General features: G+C 58.8%; 1 protein-coding gene across 3 annotated transcripts in view; it reads left to right on the forward strand.

Moving 5' to 3' along the window:
- The window catches only part of Prdm16 (PR/SET domain 16), a 266,107-nt gene that overhangs the window by 215,482 nt on the left and 28,930 nt on the right, over positions 1–21,695 (forward strand). For all 3 annotated transcript variants that reach the window (XM_063235342.1, XM_063235343.1, XM_063235341.1), the window contains exons 4-5: positions 10,942–11,076; positions 18,560–18,662. In XM_063235342.1, the coding sequence (XP_063091412.1) occupies positions 10,942–11,076; positions 18,560–18,662 (238 nt within the window). The remainder of the gene's footprint in view (positions 1–10,941; positions 11,077–18,559; positions 18,663–21,695) is intronic.

Here is a 21,695-nt window from a genome sequence, read left to right on the forward strand (position 1 = left end):
TCATTTGTGACATGTAAATGCTCGCGATTATATTTTTAATAAACCTCTTTGAGTCTGTTTCCGGGGCTTGAATAGCTGCTTGAACGTGGCTGTGAAGACCTGAAAGAGACCCAGGTGACACCGTGAGGCGGGGACGCGCGGGCTCCTGGCTGTGTCTCCCCACGGGCCGTGCACACATTCCCGAAGTCCGCAGGACCCGCCCGGCCGCATCTCAGGCTGCGAACCTTTTCAGACTTGCGGGTCTGACCCGAGCTGCTCAGTTTGAGGAGGAGAGCTGGGGCTGAACCAGTGTCCATGGTGGACTTAGCTTGCATTCTGAGGTCCACCACCGAGGGCCTGGGTGGTCTCGAGCAGGCAGCTGCTCCAGCACCACAGTGCTGGTCATCCTGCTTGCTCTGTGTCTGATGCAGGGGACTGGGCTTGAGCAGAAAGGATGGACCAGTTGATGGCAGTCGCTGGGTGTTGAGTCCTTCTACGCTCATCAGAGCCGTAGCCATGCTCCAGAGCCCCCCAAAACCAGACCTCCTGGGGAACAGGACTTTTACAAAACCCTGGTTGGGGCTGGGGATGGTGGTGCATACCTGTAATCCCAGCACTCTGGAAGCTGAGGCAGGAGGATCGTTGCAAGTTCAAGACCAGCCTGGGTTACAAAGGGAGCTCAGAGGCAGCTGAACTGCATGGTGAGACCCTGTCTCAAAGGCCCCCTCCACAAAAAACCTGGTGGGGAAAAGCTCACGCTCCTCTCAAGGGGAAATTAGAGCTCAGGCCTGGCCAGCAACTCCATGTGTAGGCCTGCCTGGGCCCACCCTGGGAAGACTGAGCCGGCTTTTCCCAACGCCTGCAAAGCTGGCTTGCCCTGGCGGCTCTCTGCCGATGCCCATTTTTGTATGTCACAGAGCAGCCGGAGCTGTCTTTGTGAGAACTGGCAAGGTGTTTGCTTGGACTTGGCCTGCTGAGATTTAAGCTATTTGCAACCGATGACCTCAAAACATCAGGCTGATACGGAAGGCAGTGAGTCACCGGGCTCCCTGGCACCGATGCGCTCCCTCGGGGGGAGGAGGGATGGGCTGCCAGAAACCGAGTCCATGGCAGGACCAGCTCCATACAGCCTGGGGAACACTGCAGCCTCACCAGGTACGTGCCGGGTCCACGGCTCGCCCCAGCCTCTGCTCTGCAGAGAGAGGCTCCCGCCCGTCGGGCCCGGGAAATACCCACAGCACTGTGCTTGGGACCGGGACTCTGCAACATGGTCCCTGGGGAAAATTTCCAGGGGGAGAGTCGGCAGGTCCTTCTATGGAAGAGCAGGAAAGGAGGCCCAGCCCGTGAAGGGGAGATGAGGAAAGAAAGACCAGAGGCAAAGGAAGCCTTGATGCATCCGCACGCCCAGCCGTATGCCGTGCACCCTCTGTCTGCCTGGCTTTGGGACTCTGCAGACACAACCCTCGCTGTGGAGGAGGAGGTCTATGTTGTGAGGGGCAGGGCCTGCAGGGCCCTTTGAGTGACCTGGCCCTGATGGGAGAGCCCAGCGCAGCCTCCTGGAGGCAGAGTATTCTCTCATATCTCACTCTGGACACCAGGGAAGCCAGAGAGGCAGAACTGATGGTTGGGGATTCTGCCCGTCCTCCACCCAAAACCTCCCCTCGATCCATCAGCCATGCAGCCTCCATGCAACCCGTCCTGCAGCATCCAGCCGTTCACTCATCCAGTGGCTGACATCCCTCGTCTGTCCCTCCATTCATGCACACACCTGTTCAGTATCCACCCACCCATCCCGCGTCCATCCATCCACTCACCTCTTCATCCACTCACCTCTGTTCCCTCACGCACCTCTCTACTCATCCAGGATCAGTGACCCTGTCCTAACACAGCATGAGGGCGGCCACAGGGGCAGCAGTGTCCACACCAGGCCTTTCTGGCCGCACAGTTTCTAGCCAATCCTTAACTCCATCTGAGCCGCAGTTTCTTCTTTTACAAATATGGGTCTCAGTGTGGCCCCAGGGCAGATGTGAGCATGCGCTGACTGCACTGTGGCTCAGCGGCCACCAATGGCTGCTGCCCTGAGCACCCGAGTGTCACAATGTGTGGAGGCTTGACGCCAGAGGATCGCACCCCCTCTCCTGCCCAGAGCGAGCTGGAAGAGCCCTGGCCGTGTGCTGTGGAGCTTGGGCCACCGCTGCCCTCTCTAGAGAACAAAGGGATTGGAAGCCTTGGGGCAGCTCCCAGCTGAGATGTGTGGCTCTCCCACAGGCCCATCTGGCTCACTTCCCACCTGCTGGCCACTCTCGATGGCACAGGGAGGGGACATGGGAGAGGCTCTGAAGATCCCAGGCCCTGTCCAGCCCCTCCTGAGGTTGTATGCCGGCCCGAGGCAGGGTGTTTCCCAGCACAGGGAGGGAGCCTGGGGGTCCACCGTGGGCTCCTTGCGCTTGGCCTCATGCTAGGGGGCTGTGCTTGCCCCAAAGTCCCGCTCCCAGGGCCAGGATCCCACAGGCCTGCTATATTTGGAAGCCCCACCTCCACAGGTGTGAGCTCAGCCGGGTGCTGCTATGCTGCGTGGAACCCTTCCCGCATCCGCTGTAGGGGCTGTCACATTCGCAAGCTCTGCACTTTGCCACCCTCTGAGAGCCAGAGAAAGGTTACAAGTGTGACACTTGGGGCCTCGCCTCCCCTGGGGGCGCGGCTTCCTGTGGCAGACCAGCACCATCACCCTGGACTGGGGTGTAGCCGCAAGTGTTTGGTTTGGGGTTGTGGGGCTTTTTAAATATATCTTTCTTTTGATCAAAACCAAACCAAAGCAAAAGTACCTCGCTTCAGAATGTCAGAGCCCAGCCTGAGCCAGGGCACAGCCGCAAGGCTTGGGGACTCCACCTGCCGCAACCGGCCACATTCGGCTTTGACAGGTGTCGGGGCTGCTCCCGTGGCTGCCCCTCAGCTCAGCTGTACATGGGTTTAAGTGACCGCTGCCCTGTGGCCTGGGTCAGGCCCTCATGTGGATGCTGCCTCACTGGGGGCCACTTTGCAAGCTGGCTGGGGACCTGGGGACTTTGGCAGCAGACTGCCCCCAATGTTGCTGTGCTAGTGGCTTGGGCATCACAGCCGGTGGGTACAGGTCTAGAACTGGGCATCCTACCCTGGGCAGCAGGCACAGCAGGCAGAGCTCAGCCATGTGCAAGAGACCGCTCCAAGCTGATGTGTAGAGGGGCTCCTGGGAAACAGTACTCTGGTCCTCCCATGGGATGCCAGGAGTGGGTGGCATGCACAAGTGGGGTATTTACACCCAGTGTGTCCCAAGGGTGCCAGATGACTGGAGGTCAGAAATCCTGGTCGCAGGAGAGAATGAGGGTCCCCCTTGGGACCCTGGAGGGCCCACACCTGTGCAGGTGGTTGCTGTAACTCTGACCATCAACTCAGTCATCGGGGAGCGGGAGCTCCTGGTGTCCGCACTGGCTCCCTGTCTGTGACACATGTGTGCTCAACACCCCAGTTCCTCACTCTCACCCTGTCGTCCATCTCAGTGCTTGTGACAAACACTCCTGGCAAGGCTGCAGACCAGGGCCAGGAGGACCTGGCGTGGGGCCCCACACTCAGGACATCCTCCTGGGGTGAGTGCAGCTTGGGGCATCAGGAGCAGCGCCCACCTCCGAGCGCAGGTAGAGGGACAGCAGGGTTTAAGCCAGAAGAAGGCCAGGAGTGCACACGGTGCCTGTGTCCCGTGAGGATGTGGGCCCTTCCGAAACACCCTGCTTCGGCAGGAAGGGGATGGGGCAGGCCCAGGCCAGGTGCCAGCGCGGACAGGTTGCTCAGTGCCTTTTTCCCTTTGGAGCCTCCGTCGGGTGGCGCCTGACCTTCTGGGTCCGGGGCTGCAGGGGCGTGCGGCAGACCTGAGTGAGGGTGTGTGAGCGGTCCTGCCGCCTGTGCTTGAGGCGACCTCCTGGAGGGAGTGTGGCAGAGGTGAGTTCCAGGTGTGTCTCTAGATCTGAATCCCGGGCCCTGCTGGGCATTGCCAGAGCTCGGATGTGCTTCTCCATGTGGGTGCTGCCTCGGTTTACCCTGCCTGCTGGGAAGCAGGCAGACTGGCCTATCATCGTAGCTCGGGCCCCGAGCCCAAAGCCACCAGGGCTGAGCAGGCCGGACGGTGGCTCGGGGCCACCCCTGTGTAGAGAGCGTCAGTTGGCTCCTTACCCACTGCTCTCCAAGAGAGGGGCTCTGAGGCTGGTGCTGCTTTGCAGGAACTCAGTTTACAAACAAATTTCAGGGACAAAACATCTGGCATCCCACCGGCACCCAGCAGATACAGCCAAACGCCCAGAACTCCCTGAAAGCCTGGTTTTGAAGTGCAGGCAGCCAGCTTCCCACCCCACAGTGGGGCCTCCTGAGGAAGGCCCAGGTTTTCCCCAACCAGCCTCCGTCTCAACCTGCACCTAAACCGGGCTGGGTCTGCGAGCAGTCCCAGCCTGGGCTTCCTGCGTGACCATGGGCCCTAGGGGGTCCCGTGCACACCACACAAAAACTCCAGTGACGGAGGGGAGCTTCCCACGAGGCAGCCTTGGTGCTGGAAAGGCGTCGTGGGGGTGAAGCCTCACGCTGGGCACCTCTCCCCTACTCACCCTGAAGCCTGGCTGTCCTCCTGGGGTTCTGAGCCACCCACTGAAGGGTCCCCAAAGGGCCCGTGGTGCCCACCCTTCTGGCACGTCCTGGACATGCAGGGAGGGCCCTGTCCCACGGCAGTGGCCATGTTTCTGAAAAGCAACACCCCAGCCGAGCGTGGCCCCGACACCCACATGAGCAGTACCTCCAGCAGGTGGCTGGGCTCACCACGCAAGCAGGAAGCCCGGACCCCGAGCACCAGAAAGGTGCAATGAGGCTTTCTAGTTCCAAAAGAAGACACCGAGGCAGACCCAGACAAGCTGCACTGTTGAGCTGGGCTCTCAGGGCTGGTTCTCTGGAGGGGTGGCACACTCACCACTTCATCCACGCTGCCCGCTGTAGTGGAGACATCTGGTCAAGCCTGCTCCTGCCCATCAGGCTGAGCATCTGGGGGTGTCTATGCACCTCTATTCATTCCTCCATCTCACTGCAGACACAGTGGGGTGTGAATCGCCAGGTTGCCCTTTTGTTTCTGGTGGGTCAGGGCAAACCACAGGCTAGCTGATGGACAGGCCACCTACTGGGGGACGCCCAGCCCCAAACACCACTCTCAGCCCTGGGGCGAACCAGGCGGGGCAGTGGAGGCCACCTCAGAGCCTCGGGGTTCAGACCACAGGAGAGCCGGCAAGCACTGCCACATCTGCCGGGTCCCTGCACTGGGCCCAGCCATAGTTGCCTGAGGCCTGGATGTCAGTGTCCACCGGGAGCCTGAGCACTCGGGTGCTGGGCACCTCCGACTGAAGCTCCCCTCTCATGCCCGTCTCACCCTCTGCTTTCCAGGGGGATCACTCGCCTCCCAGCCCCGGCCAAGGAGGGAAAGAAGTAAAGTTAAATAGCACAGAACAGGCAGAGGGGCAGGGGCGCAGCTGGAGAGCGCCGGAGGAAGCTGGCCGCAGAGAGCAGGCTCGGGCTGGCCGCGGCAGCTGCGCTCCTGGAGCCCACTGGCACCTGAGAGTTTGGGAAGCAGGCCTGTGGGCCCGGGATGTGTGCACAGTGAACCTGGGGTGTTCCGTGGCACCGGAGTACTTTCTGGTTCATGAGGTCCTTCAAGGCGTGTGTGGCCCCACAGGGATTCAAAGTGCAGGTTCAGGAACTCCTCCAACATGTGTGTTCCTGGCCTGGCTCCAAGCTGGGGCATCTACCAGTTCCTGACACAGGAGGGTCGCCTCTGACATAAACTTGGGGTGCTATGGCCCCTTCTTGTCATCAGAGCCCCTTTCAGGCAGCAGGGCCCCCTCGAAAGGTCCAAATCCCGAGCTACACTCTGGGTCTCTGGGATCCTGGGCCCTGCCTTGACTTTCCACCAATGCAAATCTCAGCCCTGGAACTGCCCAGGACACCACAGTCAGCAGGGCTGGAGAGCCCAGCCAGCCCCAGAAAATGCGGGCCCCTCCCTGCTGTCCATGCTGCTGTCCCACTCCCAGCCCAAGCAGGTGGCCCCAGGCTGTGACCTGGCTGGCAGGCAGCCCCACCTGCACCGCAGCAGTGTGACCCCATCCTGCCGGCCGAGTTTTTCCCTGGTGCTCGGTCACGTCACCACGGAGCCGGTGATGAGCATCAGGACGGGGATTTATGAGCTCATCCAGGCCCCGAGTCCACCCCGGACAGAAGTGTTTCCAGAAGGCCTCCCCTCCTCTCTCCTCACAAGAATGGACTTTCTGTCTTAGCCACTTGCGATTGCTGTAAATTACAACCACTGTGTGTGCCTGTGCGTGTGCGTGTGTGTGTGGCCGTATGGCTGTGAGCATGCATGTGTGTGCCCGTGTGCACTTGCCTACCTGCAGAAAATGGATCCTCTCAGCCTCACGGCTGGACTCAAAGGAGGGGAAAGAAAAGGAGAGCCCCCCACCCGGCCACTGCCACCCCTGGGCGTATGGCAGATGCAGGTTTAGGCTTCGCTCCTCCCCGCATTCGCCAGCTGAAGACAGACACCTGAGTGCCCGCCTCCACGCACCCAGCCACAGGGCTGGTCGTGCGTTAGCCATGAGGGGAGCAGCCCGGCAGAGAGCCGCAGAGCGGGAAGACTCAGACGCTGTGCCGAGCAGACCGGCAGGGCGAAGCGAACCTTCCATCGCTCTGTGCTGTAACTCAGCTTTCCTGATGGGGTGATTCATGAGCCGGGGGCTGATGGGGGACTTGCGGGGCTGGGAATCTAACCGGGGGTTCAGAGCAAACTTTGAAGGGTCTGAGAGTCCTGGGGCTCAGCCTAAGACTCCCGAGCCAGGCTTCCCAGCGAGTAGGCAGCGGATTCCCCATCTGGAGAGAGGCTCAGTTCTGTGGCACCATGGGCTGCCAAAGCGTCACAAGGAGGCCACGGGCCAGGCCACTTCCCCGCTCCACGGCTCCTCCTCAGTCCCCAGACACAAGCCCGTCCTCCCAGCCACCTCTCCTCATCCCCATCAGCCTCCCAGGAGGCCATGGAGTGTCCAGCTGAGTACTTAGGCCACAGCACAGCACAGCCGTGGCTGGATGTGATGTCCACTCTGGTCAGCAGAAGCAGGCTTCTCTGTGAGGGGAGCAGAGTCCCCAGGCACACTAAGGGACCGGGCCTGGGCTGCTGGAGGCTGTAGCCACCTGCTTTCCCCCGAAGTGCTTCCTTCCAGGACACTGCGCCCAGGGAGCTCTGGCCAGGGCCAAGTTGGGCGTCCTGGGGTCTGCGGGTCCCTGTGAGCGTGGAGAACAGGGTAGAGGCTCATGCCTACCAGGTCTGCTTTCTGGGTTCCAGTGCGGGGCACAGGCACCCTCCTTCCTCCTCCTCCTCTGGTGGACTCCGGACTCCAGATGCATAGCCTTGGGACAGGGAGGTCTGGGGGCTGCGTCCTGTGGGTGCTGTCACCTCTCCAATGAGATGGGGGCAGGAACAGGTGAGAGGACGTAGGTCTACATACCATGCTGCCCTCTCTGCAGTTGGAGATGGCCCAGTCCTCCATGACCCAAGCAGGAAGCCAGCCTGAGCCAGGCCTTTGCCCCGTGGCCAGTCTCTTCAGGATGCAGGGCAGAAGAATTACAGCTGTGCCCAGTCAGTGTGCCCAGCGGGGCCCGGCACGATGCCCACAGGTGGACTCTTATGCTGGAAGAGGCAGGAAGATGTGCTGCCTCGCCCTGGTGCCACCCAGGCTCACTCGGAGCCTTTCTGGGGAGGGTCAGCATTTGCCTGCGCTGCTCAGGTCAGCGAATCCTTTCCCCAGCACAGGAAGGGCTGGAGCGGGGGCAAGAGGCCACTGTCAAACATGGCCGTGTGAGGCGCGGGACATTCCTAGGAGGCTCTGTTCATCCTCGAGGACCAAGACACTGTCTGGGGCTGTGGTAGAGAAGGGCTTAGGCAGCTGTGCCCAGGAGGGAAGCGTGGCGCGGGCACAGCATCTGGGCAGTGCCCGCAGGCTGCCTTGGGCCCTTGCCCACTGGGGGTGATCTGTCTTCTCCCAGAACACACTGGCTGCCCTCTGTGGCCACCCTGCTAGTGTACCAGCATCCATGCACACACATATACATGTCTATGTATACACACATTTGCACACACTGGTCCACGTCCACATGAGTGCACACACAAGCACAAACCTATATATACATATACACATGTGTACCCATACTCACATACGTGCACATTCACATGTTCCTGTGCCTATGCACACATGTACATGTGCACAGACCCACATACATACATAGACCAGATGCCAGCAAGTGTGCAAGCACTTAAGATAGCTGTTCTCGAGCTCCTGAGGTAGGTGGCTCTTCAGGGGAGGCCTGGGGGATATAGGCCCATGCCCAGGGTTCAAGGCCAGGCTAGTGCCCCTCCAGTCAACCAGCAGCACTGGGGAATACAGGGCACAGAGCCCTGCACGATGGTGGTGCCAGATGCTGCCCCACACAGATGGGGCTAGGGAGACACAGATGCCCACAGACCAACAAAGACAGCCCAGGAGCCTCCCGCATGCACAAAGCTGTGTGCTCAAGGCCCACAGGGAACTGCAGCGGCCCTGCCACAGAGGGGCAGGGGGACAGAGCCCTGCAGTAGCCTCTCCTCTTCCCTGTGAGCAGGGGGCTGGTGCTCGGTGGTGGAGGCCGTGAACCTCACAGCTATTTCCGGCCACTGGGACAGAGGGGCCCCAGTTCCTGGAGAGGGGCTCCCATGTGGGACTGGGGCCTCAGGACCGCTCCCTGAGGATGGGAGAGCTGCCCAATGACCATTAGCCCCTGTGGCCTCCACCCTGGGCTCCAGCCAGGCTGCTGACAGGTTGTGGTGCTTGGCTAGGGCTGGCCCCGATGTAGGCACTGTGTGTTAGTCCTCCCGAGACAGTATGAGGACCCCAGAAAGGCCCCACTGCATCGGTGAGAAGACATGGGGTGCAGGAGAGGTGTCCTCAGGACTCTACCTGAGCCCCAAACAGACAGCAGGAACAGGCAAGCACCTGCAGGTGTGGGCCCAGCACGAGAACCGGCAGGTATGCTTATGTCCTGGTGTCCGTAGGTCCAGGGTCAGCCTTTCAGGGGCAATGTGGCCCTGTTGCCTGGTCCCTGAGCTCAGAGCAGGATCATATGCTCCTGGCCAGAGGATGCACCCAAACTGGTGCTTCAGGGCAGTGGGAAAGTTGGGGTAGCAGTGAAGCTGGGGGCCCAGCAGAGACTCCCCTGTCCTTGGCGCACAGGAATGGAGCCAGTATGCTGGCACCTGCAAGGCTGTGATGTCTCCCTGGCACATGGCTGCACCTGGGGTACTTCAGAGGTCTCTCATCACCTCTGTACTGGCTGGTCCCTAGCTACTGACCTAGCACTTCGTGGACTGGCCCGTGCCAGTGTGGACAGTTCGTGGGAACACCTGGCCTAAGGACTCAGCTCTAACCAAGCCCGGGATGGAACCACTGCCCAGTGGCGGCTTCCTGCTGCCTCTGTGTCAGTCAGAGGAGCAGGGAGAGAATCCACTTCCACTCTGGAGGGAGCCAGAAAGTCTGGGAGCAGCACCACAGCCCAAGTCCCGGCGTGTCCTCCCCTGCTCCTTGGCCTCCCCTACCAGCGTGCCCTCCTCTGCTCCATGGTCTCCTGCATCATACCCCAAATCTCCCTCACTGCCCACCCTTCACCAGGAACCCAGGTCCTTGGCAGGTGGCAGCTGTGGACAGAGTCTAGTGCAAGCAAGACCAAGATTCCCACATGTGCTCAGGAGACGAGGACAGGGACGCACGGGCCCTTAGGTAGAACCACATGTTCCTTCCTGCTCCAGCTGAGCCAAGCTGGGTGATCCGCACATGTGACAGGGACTCTGGGCACTGGGGACAGGCCAGGGCCTCCTGGGGGCCAGGGACGCAAGCTCCCCGTCCCTGCCTTCCTGCTCTCTCTCCAGCCTTGTCCTGTCCTCAGGAGGCAGAGGCTTGCAAAGCTGGGCCCAGGCATCTCCACTTAGAGCCTCGGTAGCCCCAGCCCTTGCCCAACAACTTGCCTCCCATCCCTGCCCACTCCATGTCCAGGATGCTGCCAGCTTCCCAGGCTCTGGGTTCAGAGCCACAACTGGCACCAAGCATCACAGGGGGAGGCGGGAGGCCAGACCCCAGCTGCAGCTGCCACCCTGGTGTCCAGCAGGCCAGGCCTTCTCAGAGGTGGGGGTGCAGTGCAGATCAGAAAACCAGCCTGAGAAGCTGCCACCCCACCTGTCACTATGGCCTTCAAAAGACAACAGCAAGAACAAAAGAAAGCCAAGCCCCAGCGTGCTCTGAAGGGTGAGGGCGGGCGTGGTGAGAAAAGCTGGCCATTTGCATGTCACCGGGTGTCAAACTGAAACTTTCCAGTTTTAAGGAAACAACACAATTTTCTTCCTTTCCGGGTGATGTGCAAGCTGACGTGAGCGTGCACACACAGGCACAAGTAGCACTCATGGAGATGCACACTCACACACACACACACACAGGCGGACACATGCAGGGACACATAGCCTCCCCGCAGCTGTACACCCCAGTGACACCTTTACCTTCAAAAGCAGTTTTTCTAGCCCCGCACCCGACTGTCCTTAGCAGAGAGCCCTGTGCTTGCACGCTGTGTGGCCTCTGCTTTCTCACGCCTGGGACGGCATCACTGGGAGGGTCTGCAACACCAGAGACTCGTTTGGTGCCTGGTCAGGGCAGTGATCTGCTCGGTGAGGAAGAAGGAGCTGTCCTACGCCTCTGCCTGCTCATAGAGACTCTGAGCTTGGGCATTCAGGTGGCCTGGGCCACGCTGATGGGCTGGCTGAGCCCAGGCGTCCACGCCCACCGTCCCGGGAGCCTACAGGACCCTCTGACCCTTGGTGTACTTCCTCCCCGACAGATCTCAGAGGACCTGGGCCCTGAGAAGTTCTGCGTGGAGGCCGGCCAGGTGGGGGCCGGCAGCTGGCTGAAATACATCCGCGTGGCGTGCTCCTGTGACGACCAAAACCTCACGATGTGTCAGATCAACGAGCAGGTAGGTGCAGCCTGGATGCAGGGCCCCTGCCCCTTGGCATTGGCCCTGGGAACACAGCAGCAAGGTGCAGAGCAGCTGAGCCCCTGCCAGGGTCTTCTACCAAGTCCTGCCAGGGAGTGGGGGACAGTGGCCATTTAAGTTTGGCCTGCACTGGCTTTCGGGGGAGCTCAGCTATCTGGGACCGCTCTGTGGAGCCGTGGGTCAGCAGCCCCGGGGTCTGTAGTGCTTGTTGCTGAAAGATGACGTTTTTGAGAAGCAGCAGCAGAAGCAGGTGGGATCTCAGCCCCCAGGCCAACTTTCCCTGAAGATGCTGCTGCCTGCTACACGCAAGGGTCAGGAACAAACGTGCCAGGCCCCTGCCTGTAGGATCTGATCTGACCAGCCTGCCGGAGAGCTACTCAGGGGCCTCCTCATCCAAGTGAGGCTGACATGTGGCCCCTGCTGCTCCGAAACCCTGAGAGCTGTGATCACATCCTGCCACGGGCTGGGCCTTGTCTTGGCACTAGATTCTGACCACTAGCAGCCAGTTGAAGTCTCCTGCACGTGTCGTTCCAACTCCAACCCAGACCCTGCCGGGGTCAGGGGCCCCTTCCATCCTGTTCCCAGCTCCCAGGGCCGAGGACCCCCAATGGCTCCTCAAACCTCGGGGCTTGTTGAAGCCACCCAGGCCACAGGCTGCCAGGACACTGCAAGCAGTTTCTGCAGTGCCCAAAAGCAGCTGGCTGCCACCTTCTCTCCTGTACTGTGAGTTTGCAGCTGGCCCTGAAGGTGGGCCACGCTCCAGCCATACCCCAATGGTGGTTCTCGCCACGTGACCCCAGAGCTCTGGGTCCCTCTAGCCCCTTCTGGAGAGCTGTTTGCTTTTACCTAGACCCCAGGGTGAGATTTCATTTGCAAGGAAAGGGTTTGCTTGCTTTAAACAATGTTTGTGGAGACGGTGTAACCAAGGCGTGCTCTCCAGGAGCGGGGAAAGCTGTTACAGGCGGCTCAGGCCTTTGGCTTTAGAGAAATGCTTTGTACTCAGAAGCTCAACAGGTGAACCCAGCCGGGGCAGGGAGGCCCAGCAATGCCCCGCTCTTGGCTCAGTCTCCTTCCTGGTCCCTGGGCTCAGCCGGAATCAAGCAGTTGGTTCCATGGGACACCGAACACCTGCTGGCTCCAGACAGGGCACAGATCTGCCCCCAGTGGACTTCAGTTAGACAAAACGTTTGGAAACAAACTAACTTCTGGTTGAAAAAAATAGTACAGCAAAAAAATTAAAGTAAAGAGATAACTTTAAACATTAAAGCAAAACTTAAAAAGAAAGAAAGAAAAAGGAAAAACCTTCCAAATGAAAGTGAAATCCGGCAAAGGAGTCAAGGTGTAAGGCACACAGCACTCCAGAGCACAAGCCTGCAGCAGGGAGTCTGCAGCCTGCAGGGACCAGGGACACAGCAGGTGCAGGCCTGCCCGGCGGGGCTGCATATGAGAGATGCAGGCCAGAGGGGAGGACACGGGTTTCATTTAGAGATAAAGGCCTGTAGGACCCCGAGCTAAGCCAAAGCAAGAAGGTTGGTGTCTGTGAGGCAACGTTTTTAAACAGATGCATTCTTCTCAGAAAAGGCCAATCTTCAGGTGGGCGTGGTGGCACATGCCCAATCCTAGCACTCAGAAGGCAGAGGCAGGAGGATCGCTATGAGTTCAAGGCCTGCCTGGGCTACATACCAGGATCTTAGCTCAGAGAGTTGAGGGGAGGCAGGGAGGGAGGGAGAAGCTTGTCTTCAAGAGTCTTTGTTTTATTATGAATTTTTAGGGAAGCCTTTACTTGAGCTCCACCTGGGCTCCAAATGGGAGCAACTGGTTTGCAAATTGCACGCGCGTCCAGAGGAGAGGGAGGAAGCGCCTTCTGCCAGGAAGGCGGGAGACAGCCCTGCCCTCTATTTCTCTTCTGTGTGACCCGCATGTGTGTCCTCCACAACCCTCGCTGAGCTCCATGCTTACAGAGGAGCGTGGGGCATCTCTCCTGAGCCCCACGGGGTGTCACCAATGGGCCCCTCTCTTCTGCCACGTTACCTCTCAACCAAAAGGCCTAGTGGTGGTGCCACCCCCAAAGGAACTTGGGGTGCACATTTAAGCAAGTGCAATCCCTGAAAGGTCCACAGCAGAGAGGAAGGTCTGAGAAGAGGGAGAAAGGAGCCCCAGTGCTCGGGGACACCCCCGCTTATCACAGTGGGCCACCAGGTGTTATAGCCACCTCAGATTCTCACAACTGTCCCCCCCGAGCTGCGCCCCTGAACTTGGCAAACCACACGGCAGTGGCCTACGAAGCCCAAGAGGAGACTGCTGGCCAGGAAGGAGGGTGCAGAGGGGTGCGGGCCACCCCACTTCCTGCCCGAATCCCAGCTCAGAATTTCAGCTATTTGAGGAAAGCCAGCAATTTGCAGAATATGTTTGCTTTCAAATAACTGCACTTACACTCTGGTGACACAGAAAGCTGCTCTCAGAAGCACATCAGTGCTCAGTACCTATCTGTTGCTTGAACAAAGTGGCTTACAGAAGCCCGTTTTGGAGAGGGATCTGGACGCGGCCTCGGGAAATGTCTCTCGGAGGCCGCCCTGCTGTCTCAGGGCTTCTGTTTCCTGGCCCTGACGGGAGGCACACGAGCTGCTCTGACACTCTGGGGTTGAATACAGACTTTCCTCAAGTATTAATAAAAAATGTTTTTGAAGACAGAATTCTCTTTTGAAGACAGACTTTCCTTGAGAAGGAAATATTACCCAATATTAATGGCGTTTCTCACTTTTCTATGCACCCACGGATTTCTGGGTAGCTATGGACCCCACATACCCATCACGTGCACACATACACCCACACACATACTTGTACCTGCATGCACACACAAACTCACACGTGTAAGTGAACAATCTATCTCACATGCAAAAACGCACTTCAGTGAACAAGCTCTCTTTCTCTCCCTGTAGTGTACATTCACACGCACACACAGACACACAGACACACACACACACACATACCCACACACCCCGCGGCTGCTGCAGCACAAAGGGCACAGGGCTGGCATGAGAACATCCAGGCTCCCAGGGAAGTGTTAACGTTGCCCAGTTCATTCAGCAGAGAAAACCCAGCCAAAAAGTCACAGCCCTGAATTTGCAGTCCAACACACCTGAGCTCAATCCCAACTCCCCGGAGAGGAGCAAAACTGAAGAGAACATTCCGGAAGCCATATGCCCGACCTGCAGAGGAGCCCATCAGTGCATGGCCTGCGGTGGAACCAGGAACCTGCTGTGTGCAGCGAGCTGGTGACAGGGGAGCTCACACCCCTGGCCTGCCAATGCCCGTGTCCTTGGCGAGACCTACACGCTCAGACCCAGGGAGGTCGAGGGCCTGGGCCGTGGAAGCAAGGCCACACACCACTTTGGTCCTGCACCGCTCAAGCAGCCTGGGACCCGCTCACCAGCCATCGCCCACCCTCACCCAGCCTCACCTGCCCCTGCTGACCTGTGACGAGGACCTCTGCCGGAAGCGGGTGGCTTCTTGCTCCTGTGCAGCCATTTGGGGCTGGGGCACCAGAGTGTGAGCAAAGCAAGTGGGCTCGGAGGGGCTCAGCCCTGTCCCCCACGTTTCCTGGACACCTCCCTCCAACACGTGGCTGCCGGGTCCTTGGCCACCTAGGGATGCAGGGCAGGTGGCACAGCAGCCCCCTTACCCCGTACCGTCTTGGGCTCCATCTCCATGACCTCTTCACTCCCACAGCCGTGGGGCTGCAGGAAAGCACTGCCGGCTCTTGTTCCCCCTCCTGCTCTGTGACTCTGAGAATCCCTATCCAAGGGGTCTCCTGAGAAGGACCGGCCCTGTCCCTCACACCCACCTCAGTGCTCCCTGTGGCTCAGGAAGTGGAGCCAGGAGGCAGCAGAGGCCATGCTGGGCCATGACCTCCTCCTGGGGCTGGCCCTGCCACCTGAAAGCTGACTTGTGATTTCTGTACACAAACAGCAGCCACAGATGGCTGTGGCCCCTCTGTGGCCCTTTCATGGCCCTTTCGTGGTCAGTGGCTTCCAAATGCAAAAGCTCTCAGGGCCCCATCTGGTAGGAATGAAACATCCCACAGTCAGAGTGGCCAGGCTCTGTCCCTGGATGCTGGGGCAATCGAATCAGCCTGGAGCCCAGGATGCACTGGGCATCTGGACTGTCCTAGTTCCCTTCTGTCCTGCAGAGCCTGAGGGCAGGAGTCACCCAAGTGCCTGAGTTTGAGACCGCACTGCCTGCCTGGCCACCACCCGTCTTTCCCCTGTGGGGCACTTAGGACATCCAGGTCACCCCTGGATCATTCTTCCTCCTGCAATTATGAGCAAATGAGTGGGTTTGAAATGCTTGTGGGGGCACGGGCAAGACCTATTCCTAAACTTGTTTTCATGTTAAGGAAGAAAACAAGGGCTTGGAAGCCAAATGCCCACAGGGGGAAGCGGGGATGGCCGGGGCCCTTTGCAGCCTGGCTTTTTTTTCTTCCTCACATTGTCTCGGTAGGGCAAGACAGTCAGCGGTGGGATGTCCAACGGCCAGCAGGGCCAGGGAGCAGGGCAGGGCTTCGATCCCACTTCCCACGCACGGCCTCTGCTGGTCCCCGAGGACACCAGTGGCCCTGGGCAGGGCCGGGGCCGGTTGCCACACCGAGCCTACGGCCAGCAGGCTGCAGCCTCCCCAGCCTCTGCTGATGAGACTGAGCCCGAGGGACCCTGGCTCCCCAGCGAGGAGGGGTCCGGGCTGCCTCTCCTGGGAGCTGGAACCGGAAGACCCGCCAGCCCCACGCCGCACCACCTCCCGGAGGAAGCCAGCGAGCGCTTGTTCCTAATGAAAACCTGGTGTTGTGCGGTGGTCGCAGCCTGCCGGCAGACCCGCCCCTTCACTTCCGTTCTCTTGGCCCAGCCTGGACCCCGCTTTGCCGTCAGGGCGTGCGATCTGCCAGCACTGGAATGTCAAGCGGGGCCGCCTGACATCTGTCAGCTCATGCCGACCCCTGACACTTCTTCACTCTTTTTACTTTTATCCTACGTCATTTTAGAATTAAAAAATCACTAATTTTTAATTTCGTCGGCTCAAATGGTAGCCTCCAACAATTACGCACAATTTTCCCTTTGAAAATGAGGAGCGGTTAGGAACTGGTTGTAGCATTTCTCAACCAGTTGACAAAAGACTTTCATAATGTATCAAATTTGTTTTGATTCCAAAAAAGTGTCATGGGCTGCAGGACCCCCTCAGGAGCCAACCAGTCCTTATTTGGGAAACAAATGTTTACGTTCAGTGGCATCTCACGATACAAAAAGCACTTGGCAGAATGTGTGTTAGATGGGACCCTTCATCAGAAGAAACCTGAAGAACTTTTAACAGTTTCACTATGGACTAATGATTCATATTTTTACAGTTCTGACCCAAACTGCACAGCTAAGAAAGGGATAAACCTGTAGAATTTTTAATCCCGAGCCCCCGGGAAAGAGGCAGAATATGTAACAACAGAATAATGAAGCTTTGGGCACAAGTCAAATTGCTTCAGCGGGGCACAGGACAAGAACACAGCCAATCACAGGGTGGCCGATGCACGGGAGCCTGCCCGAGGTGGCCAGCCCGGGCAGGACACGATCCCCTGGCTCCTGCCCGACTCTGAGAAAGCAGGCCCCTGAAGCAGACACGAAGACCCCGACTGGTCCCCCGGAGCCATCCTGCTGTGTCTAGGAGCCTCAGCCCTCTGCCAGCCTTGGAGCTCTGGGTGTCAGCCTTCTGCAGAGGAGCGTGGCTCCCAGTCCGGCGCTGCGAGCCCTCAGTGACACTCCCACGGTCCTTGAAGCCTGCAGGCAGCATGCAGACAAGAGAGAAGCCCTGGATGCCCTTGGAACCGTGTCCTCTCCCATGGGACAGGCGATAGGCGAGCTGGGTCACTGATGGATGTGATCTGCAGGATCGCTGTAGAGAAACTCAAATTCCACTTTGCCACAAGCCGTCTTGGTGTCAGGGCCACGCCAGCCTTTCCCAGTGCAATACTCACAAACCCCCGGTCCGGGTTGGTGAGAGACTGGGCATCGCTTTTTAAGAAAGGCGCAGGGAAAGACATTTCACCTATTTTATTCCAACAGGGCTTTCAAGTTTCTTAGCCAAAGGAGAGAAAGTGAATTCGTGTGCAAGTGTGCTTGATGGACTGAAAAGCATCATTTGCTCCAGGGAGGAGACCATGGTGCCTGCCACCTGTGTCCACCCAGTCCCCCTGAAGCTGCAATCGGTCATCTCGACCTTGGATAATCTCTTGTACTGACACATTAAAATCCTTAGGTTGAGGAGAAGGCGGACTTGACCACTGAGACCCTCAAATCCTATAGGCAAAGGTGGCGCCTTTCCTTGTGAATGGCTCTGATGTTTATAAAACATTACAGGAACCCTAAAGAGGCAGCATCTAAAAGCTGATAGGCAGAAGTGGGGGTGCTGGCCATTTTCAGGACCCAGCTTCCCTCGGGCGGTCCTTCTGTTTGCCTTTTGTAGAGAGGGTGGCAGGTCTCTGTCCTTGGTCACGCTGGCCTTCCAGGACCCCCTCCGCATCTGGAAAGGGATGAAAGAGGAAGCAAATAGGCTGGGTCAGGCTGAGTACTGCTATGGTTCCGAGGCCCTCCGTCCCGTCCCGTGGGGTTCGCCCAAGCTCAACACAGCCGTCGTGGCTTCGGACGAAGCCGGGAGGAGGAGGCAGGGCCCGCGGAGCCCACCTGCCGGCATCATTGCTCTCCCGGCGCTCTGAGCCCAAGTTTGCCGGTGCTGGTAATCTTAGCCTCGCGCTGCGGAGTGTTCCCGCCCTCAGAGCCCAGCGCGGCGAGGGCTTACAGGACTCATCAACCCTGGGTGGCAGAACCACACTCCGGGGTTCTTCTTCCTGGGACACTGTCTCCTTCCCACCGACGTTCAGCCCAGCCTGACCCCGTGAACGCAGGGCAGATAAGCTCCGAGCTTCCCCATTGCAGCCACCACTTTGACGCCTCCACGGGGATGTCCACCTTCGGGGGTCGGGGGCCAAGGCAGCAAGCAGCATAGGGCTCAGTGCTGTGCCACTGAGCGGGGGCCTATGCCCAGCTGGTGGGGGGGTCCCAAGAGCCCCTTTCCCCTCAGCAGGGACACCCATGTTGATGAGGAAGGCGGAAAGGGGCCCAGACCCGGTGGCAGGTCCTCCTGCCTGGGGTGGCTCCCGTGACCCGCTGGACAGGGACATTGATGCTGACTCTCACCTATTTAATTTTGTGCTCTCTCTGTCAATAGCCCAAAACAGGATGGAACAATTAGAAAGGGCTTCGGTCCTCGGAGCGTGCACTGCAGAACTTCCAAGGGGGCCTCTTTAGTGGCAATTAGAAGACAGGTCAAGTGGCCCGCGGCCTGGCCTCCCCGCAAGTGCTCGCCGAGCGCCACTGCAGAGGGCCCAGCGGCAGCCTGACCTGCTCTCTCTGGTCTCTCGTCCCAGATTTATTACAGAGTCATTAAGGACATCGAGCCAGGCGAGGAGCTGCTGGTACATGTGAAGGAAGGCGCCTACTCCCTGCGGGCTGTGCCGCCCGGGCTGGACGGTAAGACCCGGCCCTTCTGCATCTATCACCTGACGCTGTACCTGGTGACAGGCATCCCAGTTGCCCCCTGCAGGCCCAGGCACAGACAGAGGGCCTGCTCGTTCTGCCTCCTTCCTGGAGTCCCCAGAGTGGTGTCCTGAGTGTTAGAAGGGCTTTGCATGGGGGTGAATCGGGGTCGTGGTGAATATCTCTGCAGCCTTGGAGACTCTGGTCAACTTTTTAAACTGTGTCATCATTTGACCAGCTTTTCTCAATTCTGAGAAAAGGAGAGGGAAGGGGAGGGGGGAGGGGGGAAGGGAGGGGGAGGGGAGGGGGAGGGGAAGAGGGGAAGGGGAGGGGGAGGGGGAGGGGAGGGGGGAGGGGAGGGGTGTCGGACAGCACAAAGGAGTGCCTTAGGGGCCTGGCAGCCCCTGCTTCCCAGAGCGCTCTCGGGTGAAGCCCGCCTCCGTAACAGCCAAGGTGCTGTAGCTGTCTCCAGGCGACTCCCATCCCTAGGTTACATCCAAGAGACACACTGGGGGAAATTTTCTTTGGTGGAGGGCCCTGGAGGGGGTTCAGGGTTGGGCCGGGCCTGCAGCGGTCGGGAGTCCTTTCACTCTCCCTGGCCTTGGAAAGCTCTGGAATCTTCTCCTTGCATTGCCAGGTGATGCCTGCCTGTCGGCTGGACCCCGTGGGTCCCCTGTCTGTCCACACCTCTGAGACAAGTGTGGGAAAGCGCCGGCCTTACACACACCAAGGGCCAGGGGAACCCTTTTCCTTTCTTTCTTGTTTGCAGTGCCGGGTGCTGGTTGGACACAGGGCCTTCACTCTGAGCTACATCCCCAGCCAATTTTTTTGAGTTTCAAACAGGGTCCTGCTAAGTCACTGCATTGCCTAGGCCGCGCTCAAACTCCTGATCATCCTGCCTCAGCCTCCCGGAGTGCTGGGAGTCATGTGCCCACAGCTAGACTTGGGGTTCTCAAACACAGGCTCAAGCTGCTTCCTGCATGGCAAAATGCAGGGTCCCAGCCCCGGGGGTTGAAGGGAGGTTCTGTTGGCCCAGAGGGCGGCTCCAGGGCTCTGTGTGATCACCCTTGCTTTGCCGAGACCCCTCGTTGACAGGAAGTCCCCAGAACTGCTAATTCCTGCTCAGGCCAGAGAGGGAGGGACTTGTGGTCTGCTCTGCCTGTGGTGCACAGACTTAATGATTAACGCCACTCAGACCCCTCTGATTCCTCAGGGAGGGGTTGCACAGCTGCCCAGGGGCAGGCAGGAGGCTCTGAGTCCTGACACCCCCAGAATGCTGCCTCAATTTACCCTTCTGGCCCTCGGCGGGCACAGCAGCCAGGCCCCACCTTCACATAGCAGCGGTTCACAGCCCTGAGCTGTCAAAAGCAGATCAGCACAGAAGGCCAGTGTCACCAGCTGGGGCCTGTCTGTCCTCTCTGCTAGAGCTTGGTTTTCATTAGGCTGTTTAAGAAAAGAAAAATAAATTGCCAAAATCTGGGTAGCAAGAGCGAGCTCTCATTTTCCTTAAAATAATTGTTGAAAAGACCTGTGAGTCTTGGAGAACACACAAGACTCCAGAAGATAAATCTGCTTAACTTACAGAGCATGTTCAGCTGGGGGGTTTCATTTGTACAGTGAAATTTCTTTCTTCCAAAAGGTTTTTAAAAACCTCAATTCCTGCGCCCCGCCGGCCCCAGCCCCCAGTACTAAATAACCTGGGTCTACATCTTCCTAATAATCTATCAAACGCTCGTGGGCTAATTGCTTCCCACACATAATAGTCCAACATCAAATCTGTGACTTTCCTTCCCTCGGCTGTCAAGGTCGCTTCTGTGACTCCCCAATGGCCACCCCACCCCCAGCTAAACTCTGAATCGCGCAGAAAGAAAATGCAAAAACGTTCCTCACTAAGATAATTATCATCAAAAAATCTTTTCCACCGACCCCAGCTAAATGCAGCCGGCCCCTTATCCCTGCAGGAATTTGGAGTAGCTCTTGAGCTCTTTTGAGGCTGGAGTTGAAGATTAGCATGTGGATGCCGGATAATTGTGAACCCCTCCGTTCTGAAAGCCATTAGGCACTGATTTATTTTTCTGTTATGTTCCTGCCCGGCCGTGAAAGTTGCTGGTGGAACTTAAACTAGACAAGCAAGGGGCTGCTCTGACAGGCGAGATGCAGGCTCCTGCTTTGGGGCGCGTGGAAGCCCAGATTTCCTCCCTGGCCCTCGACCCCCGCCGCATCTGCATGCAGAGGCTTCCCTTTCCAGCAAATGGCTCTTTGTGTGCCCGTAGCAGAAGGGAGCTGAGGGGCGGCCACGTCCAGGCAGCAAGGAGGAAAAGGAGCCCCGGTTTGCCAGGACACGCGTGGGAGAACAGCCCTGCCCACGGCTGGGAAACCACGTGGCCCTGCAGAGCTGTGGCTCTGTTAAGAGCCACCACCCCACAGCCAGCCCCTCGGGAGGCCGAGGCAGGAGTCCATCCTGGGCAGTTTAGCAAGACCCCTTCTCAAAATAAAAAAGGGTTGGGAAGGTAGCTCGGTGAGAAGGCCAGCAGCAAAAACCCCAGACAAGTTCCAGTGGCCACACAGATGGTAGAGGAAGGGGAGCCCCTCGAGCCCCTCAGTCCGCAGCTGGTTTTGCGGAGGAAACTCAGGATCGTCAGCCTTCAGACTGGCTACCATTTCAAAAGCGGTATAACAGCTCACTTTACTGTAGGAGGTCATGAGCACACCGGGCTGTGTGGCCCAGGGGACGCCGTGTGACGGGATGGGCAGTGAATGTGGTGTCAGGGTGTCGAAGAGCAGCTTCGTGTCCTTCAAAACAGGATCCCTCATGCTGGGAAAAGAAAAGCACCTACCCAGCGGGGCCCGGGCGCAGGCTCACCCTCCCTGCCTGCCGGGGAGCCAGGAGAGCGTCTACACCGAGGCCGGGCAGCAGCTCACTCAGGTCCGGTCCTGCCCTGCCCTGCCCTGCCCTGCCCTGCCCTGCCTGCCCTGTCCTGCCCTGCCCTTCCGCAGAGGCCAAGCTTGTCACTGCGGCCAGCTGCA

Source organism: Cavia porcellus, unplaced genomic scaffold (assembly GCF_034190915.1).
Source record: "Cavia porcellus strain 051 isolate PalLab524CR breed Dunkin Hartley unplaced genomic scaffold, mCavPor4.1 scaffold_25, whole genome shotgun sequence".
Lineage (NCBI taxonomy): Eukaryota > Metazoa > Chordata > Mammalia > Rodentia > Caviidae > Cavia > Cavia porcellus.